The 12,197-nt window shown below is 48.0% G+C and overlaps 1 protein-coding gene across 1 annotated transcript in view; it reads right to left on the bottom strand.

Annotated features, from left to right (window-relative positions):
- Window positions 1–12,197, bottom strand: part of LOC126109661 (nascent polypeptide-associated complex subunit alpha, muscle-specific form-like) — a 232,183-nt gene that overhangs the window by 71,641 nt on the left and 148,345 nt on the right. The window contains exon 7 of the mRNA XM_049914707.1: window positions 3,089–3,306. Coding sequence (XP_049770664.1) covers window positions 3,089–3,306 — 218 coding nt within the window. The remainder of the gene's footprint in view (window positions 1–3,088; window positions 3,307–12,197) is intronic.

The following is a 12,197-nucleotide window of genomic DNA, read 5'->3' as shown; positions in this document are numbered from 1 at the left end:
AAGATGAAGTCGGCGCTGTCGGTCTCCAGTTCTGGCATGAGCCAATTTTCCGCGGGCTACGCGTGAAACTTGCCCGCACGCGTTCAACCGTTTCTTCGCTCACTGCAGGCCGACCCGTTGATTTCCCCTTACAGAGGCATCCAGAAGGTTTAAACTGCGCATACCATCGCCGAATGGAGTTGGCAGTTGGTGGATCTTTGTTAAACTTCGTCCTGAAGTGTCGTTGCACTGTTATGACTGACTGATGTGAGTGCATTTCAAGCACTACATACGCTTTCTCGGCTCCTGTCGCCATTTTGTCTCACTGCGCTCTCGAGCGCTCTGAGGGCAGAAACCTGAAGTGCGGCTTCAGCCGAACAAAACTTTATTATGAGTTTTTCTACGTATCTGTAGTGTGTCGTGACCACATGTCAATGAATGGAGCTACAGTGAATTTATGAAATCGCTTCAATCATTTGTAATAGCCCTGTATTAGTGCAGTATCCTGCTCAGTAACGAAGCCGTTGGGCTGAAGTATGCGAACGTAGTACAATTAAGTAAGAAAGATTTAGAAACAGGACGAAGAAATATAGAAGAGGAGCGTAACTGGCAATAAGCAGAGTCGGAACGCTGAGAAACGATAAGAAGTTAAAGAAAAAGAACAAGTTATACAATAGAGCATGCAAAGAGAAATCCTCTTAACTAGTAGTCTAGAGAAAGTATGCACCAGGACACGAGTTAGATAGTACATAAGCGTGCCAGTAAAAAATTTAGAAAAGTTTACGCAGAATGACAAAGTAAAAGAGGACCAGTAATTGTCGAGGTGTATAGCCCAAAACAAAATCAGTTTATAACGCTAAAACTGGCATATACTTGTACTGTCATGAACAGGAACCGGAGCCAAATTGCAAACCCCAAATATTCCATAAAATATAATGCAATTACGAAAGTAGAATTTTTTTAAGGCAAATTCGTAACACAAACCTACAACAGTAGCTTCGTAATGAAATATTATGCACAGGGAACGGGCTGGGTGTAATAGTAAGCATCGCCATTTTGGTCGTAGACGGGCCAATCTGGGCATCCTCTGGCCATAGCGTTATCCGGAGGGGTGTGGAGGGGTGGGTGTTACCAAACAGCTCTCCCGGGCATTATGGGTCTAGCAGAACTGGTGCCCTATTATTCGCTCAAGTAGCTCCCCAGTTGGGACGACGAGGCTGAGTCCTGCCATACACAGCACCAGGGACTGAACCCGTGTCCTTCGCGTGGAAGTCAGTCGCACTGACAACTCACAAGGGAACCTCCCCATCGCACCCCCTTCAGATTTAGTTATAAGTTGGCACAGTGGATAGGCCTTGAAAAACTGAACACAGATCAATCGAGGAAACAGGAAGAAGTTGTGTGGAACTATGAAAAAATAAGCAAAATATACAAACTGAGTAGTCCATGTGCAAGATAGGCAACATCAAAGAGGAAACTTCCTGGCAGATTAAAACTGTGTGCCCGACCGAGACTCGAACTCGGGACCTTTGCCTTTCGCGGGCAAGTGCTCTACCATCTGAGCTACCCAAGCACGACTCACGCCCGGTACTCACAACTGTACTTCTGCCAGTACCTCGTCTCCTACCTTCCAAACTTTACAGAAGCTCTCCTGCGAACCTTGCAGAACTAGCACTCCTGAAAGAAAGGATATTGCGCAGACATGGCTTAGCCATAGCCTGGGGGATGTTTCCAGAATGAGATTTTCACTCTGCAGCGGAGTGTGCGCTGATATGAAACTTCCTGGCAGGCAAAGGTCCCGAGTTCGAGTCTCGGTTGGGCACACAGTTTTAATCTGCCAGGAAGTTTCATATCAGCGCACACTCCGCTGCAGAGTGAAAATCTCATTCTGGAAACATCAAAGATAATGTGAGGTTAGGAGCGCCGTGGTCCCGTGGTTAGCGTGAGCAGGTGCAAAACGAGAGGTCCTTGGTTCAAGTTTTCCATCGAGTGAAAATTTTACTTTCTTTATTTTCGCAAAGTTATGATCTGTCCGTTCGTTCATTGACGTCTCTGTTCACTGTAATAAGTTTAGTGTCTGTGCTTTGCGACTGCACCGCAAAAGCGTGCGATTAGTAGACGAAACGATGTGCCTCTCCAATGGGAATCGGAAACATTTGATCGCAAGGTCATAGGTCAACCGATTCCTCCACAGGAAAGCACGTCTGATACATTCTATACGACACTGGTGACGGCATGTGCGTTACATGACAGGAATATGTTGTGGTCCCATCTAACTTGTACACTTGGCGAATGGGTAAAAGATTCTTCTACCTTGCCCGATTTAGGTTTTCTTGTGGATGTGATAATAACTCCAAAAAAGTGATGAAAACAATAAGAGTTTGTCACCTAAACTGAAATTGAAGAATTAAACTTTCCACTGGAGGGAAGACTTGAACCAAGGACTTCTCGTTCCGCAGCTACTCACGCTAACCACTAGACCACGGCGCTCCTTCGCTCATACTCCCCTTGATTTTGCCTATCTTTCACATGGACTACTCAGTTTGTATATTTTGCTTATTTTTTTCATAGCTCCACACAACTTCTTCCTGTTTTCTCGATTGATCTGTGTTCAGTTTTTCAAGGCCTATCCGCTGTGCCAACTTATAACTAAATCTGAGGGGGGTGTGATGGGGACGTTCCCTTGTCAGTACGGAGCCAGACAGAGTCTGTATGTAGGTACAGCCAAACAGTCACCCCCAGGAGAAGATGGAGGCGCCAACGGCCTTAGCGCAGTGGTAACACCGGTTCCCGTCAGATCACCGAAGTCAAGCGCTGTCGGGCTGGGCTAGCACAAGGATGGGTGACCATCTGGTCTGCCGAGAGTTGCTTGGCAAGCGGGGCGCACTCAGCCCTTGTGAGGCAAACTGAGGAGCTACTCGACTGAGACGTAGCGGCCCCGGCCTCGTAAACTGACATACGGCCGAGAGAAGTTGTGTGCTGACCACATGCCCCTCCATATCCGCTTGTGGGCTGAGGATAGCACGGTACTGTTGGGCCTTCATGGTCTGTTCGGGTGGAGTTTAGGAGGAGACGGAGGGCGTACTGTCAGCGGGACAGGAGTGCTGACCTTCTTCCTGGGCGCGCCCTTGCTGATGGCGTCCTTGCTGATGCTCTCGGGCGGCAGCTCCGCGCGCGGCGTCGACGTCAGCACCTCGTGGTCCGCCGCCCCGTCGCCTCGCTCGTCGTGCGCCGCGGCGCCCGGCTCTGCCCTCTCCGTCCAGTGGATGGCCGGCAGGTCCGAGTGCAGCAAAGGGTGGCCGTTCTCCGGGGGAATCCGCCGCCTCCCTGTGCACACGCGGCCGAACACTCTTTGTCCACACATGTAAAGGTAATTTCTGCTGGCCCAAAAGGGACGGGTATAGGACCATCACAGATAACAATACATACAGGCTGGATTACAAAGAATACACTGCGTAATAAAACCGTTTGTAGTGAGATAAATGTACTACCCGATCTTAGATAATATGAAGTGAACGATACCGCGGTGAAGACGTAAAAACCAAAGATCCACTACTATAAAACCATGTGAAAATCCAGAAAGATTTACACTCTGCAGTGGAGTGTGCGCTGATATGAAACTTCCTGGCAGATTAAAACTGTGTGCCGGACCGAGACTCGAACTCGGGACCTTTGCCTTTCGCGAGCAAGTGCTCTACCAACTTTTCTTTTGTTTTTTTAACCAACTGAGCTACTCACGCACGACTGACGCCCCGTCCCCACAGCTTTACTTCTGGCAGTACCTCGTCTCCTACCTTCCGAACTTTACAGAAGCTCTCCTGCGAACCTTGCAGAACTAGCACTCCTGAAAGAAAGGAGAGCTTCTGTAAAGTTTGGAAGGTAGGAGACGAGGTACTGGCAGAAGTAAAGCTGTGAGGACGGGGCGTGAGGCATGCTTGTGTGTGAAATCTCATGGGACTTAACTGCTAAGGTCATCAGTCCCTAAGCTTACACACTACTTAACCTAAATTATCCTAAGGACAAACACACATGCCCGAGGGAAGGCTCGATCCTCCGCCGGAACCAGCTCAGTTGGTAGAGCCCGCGAAAGGCAAAGGTCCTGAGTTCGAGTCTTGGTCTGGCACACAGTTTAAATCTGCAATGAATTTATGTGAAAATGTTTAAATGTCAATGTTTATAAATACTTAATGTAATTACTACGATAATTATGAACTTCTCAAAAAAAGATAGACAAGTAATTGTTTTTTATTTATGAAATGTATGTCCCAAAGATCATTTTGCATAAATAGATATATGATAGTAATTTCTTTGTTAGAAGTTGTTAGGGGAAAATAATTGTTCTTTTGGGCAGTTGGTTGTACGGGTCGGAAGTGCGAGGATGGCGAACGAGTTACGCGAGTTTTATTCATTTGTATTATGAAGTGAAATGACTCAAAACATACGTGTAGTTCTGCAAAAAGCCCACCAGATTTCACATTGTTATTGAACTGTAGATTAAAACTGAAGAAACTGCAAAAAGGTGGGAATTTAACGAGATGGGACCTGGACAAAAAGACTAAACCAGAGGTTGTACAGAGTTTCAGGGAGAGCATAAGGGAACAATTGACAGGAATGGTTGAAAGAAATACAGCAGAAGAAGAATGGGTAGCTTTGAGGGATTAAGTAGTGAAGGCAGCAGAGGATCAAGTAGGTAAAAAGACGAGGGCTAGTAGAAATCCTTGGGTAACAGAAGAAATATTGAATTTAATTGATGAAAGGAGAAAATATAAAAACGCAGTAAACGAAGCAGGCAAAAGGAAATACAAACGTCTCAAAAATGAGATCGACAGAAAGTGCAAAATGGTTAAGCAGGGATGGCTAGAGGAGAAATGTAAGGATGTAGAGGCTTATCTCACTAGGGGTAAGGTAGATACTGTCCACAGGAAAATTAAAGAGACGTTTGGAGAAAAGAGAGCCACTTGTATGAATATCAAGAGCTCAGATGGAAACCCAGTTCTAAGCAAAGAAGGGAAAGCAGAAAGGTGGAAGGAGTATATAGAGGGTCTATACAAGGGCGATGTACTTGAGGACAATATTATGGAAATGGAAGAGGATGTAGATGAAGATGAAATGGGAGATACGATACTGCGTGAAGAGTTTGACAGAGCACTGAAAGACCTGAGTCGAAGCAAGGCCCCGGGAGTAGACAACATTCCATTGGAACTACTGGCGGCCTTGGGAGAGCCAGTCCTGACAAAACTCTACCATCTGGTGAGCAAGATGTATGAAACAGGCGAAATACCCTCAGACTTCAAGAAGAATATAATAATTCCAATCCCAAAGAAAGCAGGTGTTGACAGATGTGAAAATTACCGAACTATCAATTTAATAAGTCACAGATGCAAAATACTAACGCGAATTCTTTACAGACGAATGGAAAAACTGGTAGAAGCCGACCTCGGCGAAGATCAGTTTGGATTCCGCAGAAATATTGGAACACGTGAGGCAATACTGACCCTACGACTTATCTTAGAAAATAGATTAAGGAAAGGCAAACCTAAGTTTCTAGCATTTGTAGACTTAGAGAAAGCTTTTGACAAAGTTGACCGGAATACTCTCTTTCAAATTCTAAATGTGGCATGGGTAAAATACAGGAAGCGAAAGGCTATTTATTATTTGTACAGAAATCAGATGGCAGTTACAAGAGTCGAGGGGCATGAAAGGGAAGCAGCGGTTGGGAAGGGAGTGAGACAGGGTTGTAGCCTGTCCCCAATGTTATTCAATCTGTATACTGAGCAAGCAGTAAAGGAAACAAAAGAAAAATTCGGAGTAGGTATTAAAGTCCATGGAGAAGAAATAAAAATGTTGAGGTTCGGCGATGACATTGTAATTCTGTCAGAGACAGCAAAGGACTTGGAAGAGCAGTTGAGCGGAATGGACAGTGTCTTGAAAGGAGGATATAAGATGAACATCAACAAAAACAAAACGAGGATAATGGAATGTAGTCGAATTAAATCGGGTGATGCTGAGGGAATTAGATTAGGAAATGAGACACTTAAAGTAGTAAATGAGTTTTGCTATTTGGGGAGCAAAATAACTGATGATGGTCGAAGTAGAGAGGATGTAAAATGTAGACTGGCAATGGCAAGGAAAGCGTTTCTGAAGAAGAGAAATTTGTTAATATCGAGTATAGATTTAAGTGTCAGGAAGTCGTTTCTGAAAGTATTTGTATGGAGTGTAGCCATGTATGGAATTGAAACATGGACGATAAATAGTTTGGACAAGAAGAGAATAGAAGCTTTCGAAATGTGGTGCTACAGAAGAATGCTGAAGATTAGATGGGTAGATCACATAACTAACGAGGAGGTATTGAATAGAATTGGGGAGAAGAGGAGTTTGTGGCACAACTTGTCAAGAAGAAGGGACCGGTTGGTGGAACATGTTCTGAGGCATCAAGGGATCACAAATTTAGCATTGGAGGGCAGCGTGGAGGGTAAAAATCGTAGAGGGAGACCAAGAGATGAATACACCAAGCAGATGCTGGGAGATGAAGAAGCTTGCATAGGATAGAGTAGAATGGAGTGCTGCATCAAACCACTCACAGGACTGAAGACAACAACAACAACATTGAAGTAGTTACCCGATCATCCTCTAGACAATAATAGAAAGACGAACCAGAGAAAGGGAGAGAACAACGAGCCATCAACATACAACAAAGAAGAGCAACAAAAAAGATGAGTATTTTTATTATTAACAGAACTGTCCCTGTGACTCGCTGCATTGCATCACTATTTTAGTGTGGCAAGCGCGCAAGTCGCCGAACTGGCGTCAAATCGAAAGACTTGCACCGTGCGAACGGTCTACCCGACCGGGGGCCCTAGTGCTGTGAAAATATGATCAGCTGACCAAATTACTAACTTACTCCAAACCTCACTAAGTTCATCACTGGGCAACAAGAGGGTGGGGACTGTTAGAACTGGCATGCAAAATTTAAATGACGAAAGTAATTTTCCATAATGCGTCACGGCCAAGTAACATAGCTCGATGGAACGTGGGCCATACATAGTACTGTAGTACAGTACGCTACAGTACAGTAGAGTATAGTACAGTACAATACAGAAGGCACCTGAAAGAAATACGCAGTGAGACGAACAGGAATGACATTTTTATGCAACGACAATAATTGCAATGCATTCACCACGGCCATGATGGTCCACGGAGCATTGCAAAAGGTGAGATGTGTTTCTTTATAGGGTACTAGCTGCAGCGTGGAACATTGCTCGGTATGTTTAATATCTGTTACACAAAGTCATTGCCCCTGTGCCTTGTTGACACTCGTAGCGAATGCAAGCTGCATGGGAAACCGCAGTCGTTTTAAATCGGAGGGAATATTTCAATCACTGGGTGTCAACGGAATGACGACGAATGAATACGTCTTCTCGTGTATGAAGAGATGATCGGTTGCGCGTTCTGTTGTTACATTTTGCGATAACTATCTCACTGTGTTTTTAAATTCGTCTTATGTTATTTCAACTCAGTTTTCACTGTTTCAAGCAGAGCTGTGTTTGAGCAAGACGACTCGGACTGTTCGAAAATTTGACGGTACAGTTCGGAAAGTCTCGGGTTCTGTTCGATCTCCTGACCGGCCCGCGATCTGGTGGCTTTTGTTGGTACTATATGCTCGACCTGCCTCAGCGTTTGTGTGGCACTGTGGATTGAATAACAAAAATAGCTGCTGAACAGGGAGTGAAATACCTCCGAGAGTGTATATCATACGTAACGACGGCAACTAATCAATAAGTAAGAGTTTGCGATGATGTTTGCGATGGTGTCTCTGTCAAACTCTCGCTCGTCCCGCGATCTAGTGACGTCTAGTGATACTATCGCCAAGACGGGTATTGCCGCTGTTATTTACTCTCGCGATGGGAGCTACAATCAGTTCATCACGTCCGTCGCTGGTAGCTCAGTGGCGCCGGCACGGTAGCTCAGCGTGTTAGCTACCCTCTGTAATACGAGGTGCATTCAAGTTCTAAGGCCTCCAATTTTTTTTATAATTAACTACTCACCCGAAATCGATGAAACTGGCGTTACTTCTCGACGTAATCGCCCTGCAGACGTACACGTTTTTCACAATGCTGACGCCATGATTCCATGGCAGCGGCGAAGGCTTCTTTAGGAGTCTGTTTTGACCACTGGAAAATCACTGAGGCAATAGCAGCACGGCTGGTGGCTGTGCGGCCACGGAGAGTGTCTTTCATTGTTGGAAAAAGCTAAAAGTCACTAGGAGCCAGGTCAGGTGAGTAGGGAGCATGAGGAATCACTTCAAAGTTGTTATCACGAAGAAACTGTTGCGTAACATTAGCTCGATGTGCGGGTGCGTTGTATTGGTGAAACAGCACACGCGCATCCCTTCCCAGACGTTTTTGTTGCAGTGCAGGAAGGAATTTGTTTTTCAAAACATTTTCGTAGGATGCACCTGTTACCGTAGTGCCCTTTGGAACACAATGGGTAAGGATTACGCCCTCGCTGTCCCAGAACATGGACACCATCATTTTTTCAGCACTGGCGGTTACACGAAATTTTTTTGGTGGCGGTGAATCTGTGTGCTTCCATTGAGCTGACTGGCGCTTTGTTTCTGGATTGAAAAATGGCATCCACGTCTCATCCATTGTCACAACCGAAGAAAAGAAAGTCCCATTGATGCTGTCGTTGCGCGTCAACATTGCTCGGCAACATGCCACACGGGCAGCCGTGTGGTCGTCCGTCAGCATTCGTGGCACCCACCTGGATGACACTTTTCGCATTTTCAGGTCGTCATGCAGGGTTGTGTGCACAGAACCCACAGAAATGCCAACTCTGGAGGCGATCTGTTCAACAGTCATTCGGCGATCCCCCAAAACAATTCCCTCCACTTTCTCCATCATGTCGTCAGACCGGCTTGTGCGAGCCCGAGGTTGTTTCAGTTTGTTGTCACACGACGTTTTGCCTTCATTAAACTGTCACACCCACGAACACACTTTCGACACATCCATAACTCCATGACCACATGTCTCCTTCAACTGTCGATGAATTTCAATTGGTTTCACACCACGCAAATTCAGAAAACGAATGATTGCATGCTGTTCAAGTAAGGAAATCGTCGCCATTTTAAGTACACTCCTGGAAATGGAAAAAAGAACACATTGACACCGGTGTGTCAGACCCACCATACTTGCTCCGGACACTGCGAGAGGGCTGTACAAGCAATGATCACACGCACGGCACAGCGGACACACCAGGAACCGCGGTGTTGGCCGTCGAATGGCGCTAGCTGCGCAGCATTTGTGCACCGCCGCCGTCAGTGTCAGCCAGTTTGCCGTGGCATACGGAGCTCCATCGCAGTCTTTAACACTGGTATCATGCCGCGACAGCGTGGACGTGAACCGTGTGTGCAGTTGACGGACTTTGAGCGAGGGCGTATAGTGGGCATGCGGGAGGCCGGGTGGACGTACCGCCGAATTGCTCAACACGTGGGGCGTGAGGTCTCCACAGTACATCGATGTTGTCGCCAGTGGTCGGCGGAAGGTGCACGTGCCCGTCGACCTGGGACCGGACCGCAGCGACGCACGGATGCACGCCAAGACCGTAGGATACTACGCAGTGCCGTAGGGGACCGCACAGCTACTTCCCAGCAAATTAGGGACACTGTTGCTCCTGGGGTATCGGCGAGGACCATTCGCAACCGTCTCCATGAAGCTGGGCTACGGTCCCGCACACCGTTAGGCCGTCTTCCGCTCACGCCCCAACATCGTGCAGCCCGCCTCCAGTGGTGTCGCGACAGGCGTGAATGGAGGGACGAATGGAGACGTGTCGTCTTCAGCGATGAGAGTCGCTTCTGCCTTGGTGCCAATGATGGTCGTATGCGTGTTTGGCGCCGTGCAGGTGAGCGCCACAATCAGGACTGCATACGACCGAGGCACACAGGGCCAACACCCGGCATCATGGTGTGGGGAGCGATCTCCTACACTGGCCGTACACCACTGGTGATCGTCGAGGGGACACTGAATAGTGCACGGTACATCCAAACCGTCATCGAACCTATCGTTCTACCATTCCTAGACCGGCAAGGGAATTTGCTGTTCCAACAGGACAATGCACGTTTGCATGTATCCCGTGGCACCCAACGTGCTCTAGAAGGTGTAAGTCGACTGCCCTGGCCAGCAAGATCTCCGGATCTGTCTTCCATTGAGCATGTTTGGGACTGGATGAAGCGTCGTCTCACGCGGTCTGCACGTCCAGCACGAACGCTGGTCCAACTGAGGCGCCAGGTGGAAATGGCATGGCAAGCCGTTCCACAGGACTACATCCAGCATCTCTACGATCGTCTCCATGGGAGAATAGCAGCCTGCATTGCTGCGAAAGGTGGATATACACTGTACTAGTGCCGACATTGTGCATGCTCTGTTGCCTGTGTCTATGTGCCTGTGGTTCTGTCAGTGTGATCATGTGATGTATCTGACCCCAGGAATGTGTCAATAAAGTTTCCCCTTCCTGGGACAATGAATACACGGTGTTCTGATTTCCATTTCCAGGAGTGTATTTAAAACAGTTCTCATTCTCGCCGCTGGCGGTAAAATTCCATCTGCCGTACAGTGCTGCCATCTCTGGGACGTATTGACAATGAACGCGGCCTCATTTTAAAACAATGCGCATGTTTCTATCTCTTTCCAGTCCGGAGAAAAAAAATCGGAGGCCTTAGAACTTGAATGCACCTCGTAAAAAACTGAGTGTACGGATCTACAATAACCTGAACGGGTGTCAACGGACGTCCGCCCCGAACGAATTTCAACAAACAGTATAGAACAAAATGAGAAAAAAAAGTGGTCGGCGCAACGGAATGTCATTCCTAACGGCTGGGGTTCGATTCCCGAGTGGGTCGGAGATTTTCTCCGCTCAGGGACTGTGTGATGTGATGTCCTTATCATCATCATCTCATCCCCATCGACACGCAAGTCGCCGAAGTGGCGTCAACTTGAAAGACTTGCACCAGGCGAACAGTCTACCCGACGGGAGGCCTTAGCCACACGGCATTTCCATTTTATCAGTTTATCACGATATATTTCCTTTGTTAGGCATTTAATTTTTCATTAATTTTCTTCTTTCTCCATCTGAATGTAGAAATATGAAGTAACTCGGCCAAGAACTTCGAAGTAAATCGGTCAACTTCTTTTCGAGGATTTTGTTAACAACCTTCCCCATTTATACACTCCTGGAAATGGAAAAAAGAACACATTGACACCGGTGTGTCAGACCCACCATACTTGCTCCGGACACTGCGAGAGGGCTGTACAAGCAATGATCACACGCACGGCACAGCGGACACACCAGGAACCGCGGTGTTGGCCGTCGAATGGCGCTAGCTGCGCAGCATTTGTGCACCGCCGCCGTCAGTGTCAGCCAGTTTGCCGTGGCATACGGAGCTCCATCGCAGTCTTTAACACTGGTAGCGTGCCGCGACAGCGTGGACGTGAACCGTATGTGCAGTTGACGGTCTTTGAGCGAGGGCGTATAGTGGGCATGCGGGGGGCCGGGTGGACGTACCGCCGAATTGCTCAACACGTGGGGCGTGAGGTCTCCACAGTACATCGATGTTGTCGCCAGTGGTCGGCGGAAGGTGCACGTGCCCGTCGACCTGGGACCGGACCGAAGCGACGCACGGATGCACGCCAAGACCGTAGGATCCTACGCAGTACCACCACTTCCCAGCAAATTAGGGACACTGTTGCTCCTGGGGTATCGGCGAGGACCATTCGCAACCGTCTCCATGAAGCTGGGCTACGGTCCCGCACACCGTTAGGCCGTCTTCCGCTCACGCCCCAACATCGTGCAGCCCGCCTCCAGTGGTGTCGCGACAGGCGTGAATGGAGGGACGAATGGAGACGTGTCGTCTTCAGCGATGAGAGTCGCTTCTGCCTTGGTGCCAATGATGGTCGTATGCGTGTTTGGCGCCGTGCAGGTGAGCGCCACAATCAGGACTGCATACGACCGAGGCACACAGGGCCAACACCCGCCATCATGGTGTGGGGAGCGATCTCCTACACTGGCCGTACACCACTGATGATCGTCGAGGGGACACTGAATAGTGCACGGTACATCCAAACCGTCATCGAACCCATCGTTCTACCATTCCTAGACCGGCAAGGGAACTCGCTGTTCCAACAGGACAATGCACGTCCGCATGTATCCCGTGGCACCCAACG

This window comes from Schistocerca cancellata, chromosome 12 (assembly GCF_023864275.1).
Source record: "Schistocerca cancellata isolate TAMUIC-IGC-003103 chromosome 12, iqSchCanc2.1, whole genome shotgun sequence".
In the NCBI taxonomy this organism is placed as follows: domain Eukaryota; kingdom Metazoa; phylum Arthropoda; class Insecta; order Orthoptera; family Acrididae; genus Schistocerca; species Schistocerca cancellata.
This window is presented reverse-complemented; position numbering and strand designations above follow the sequence as displayed.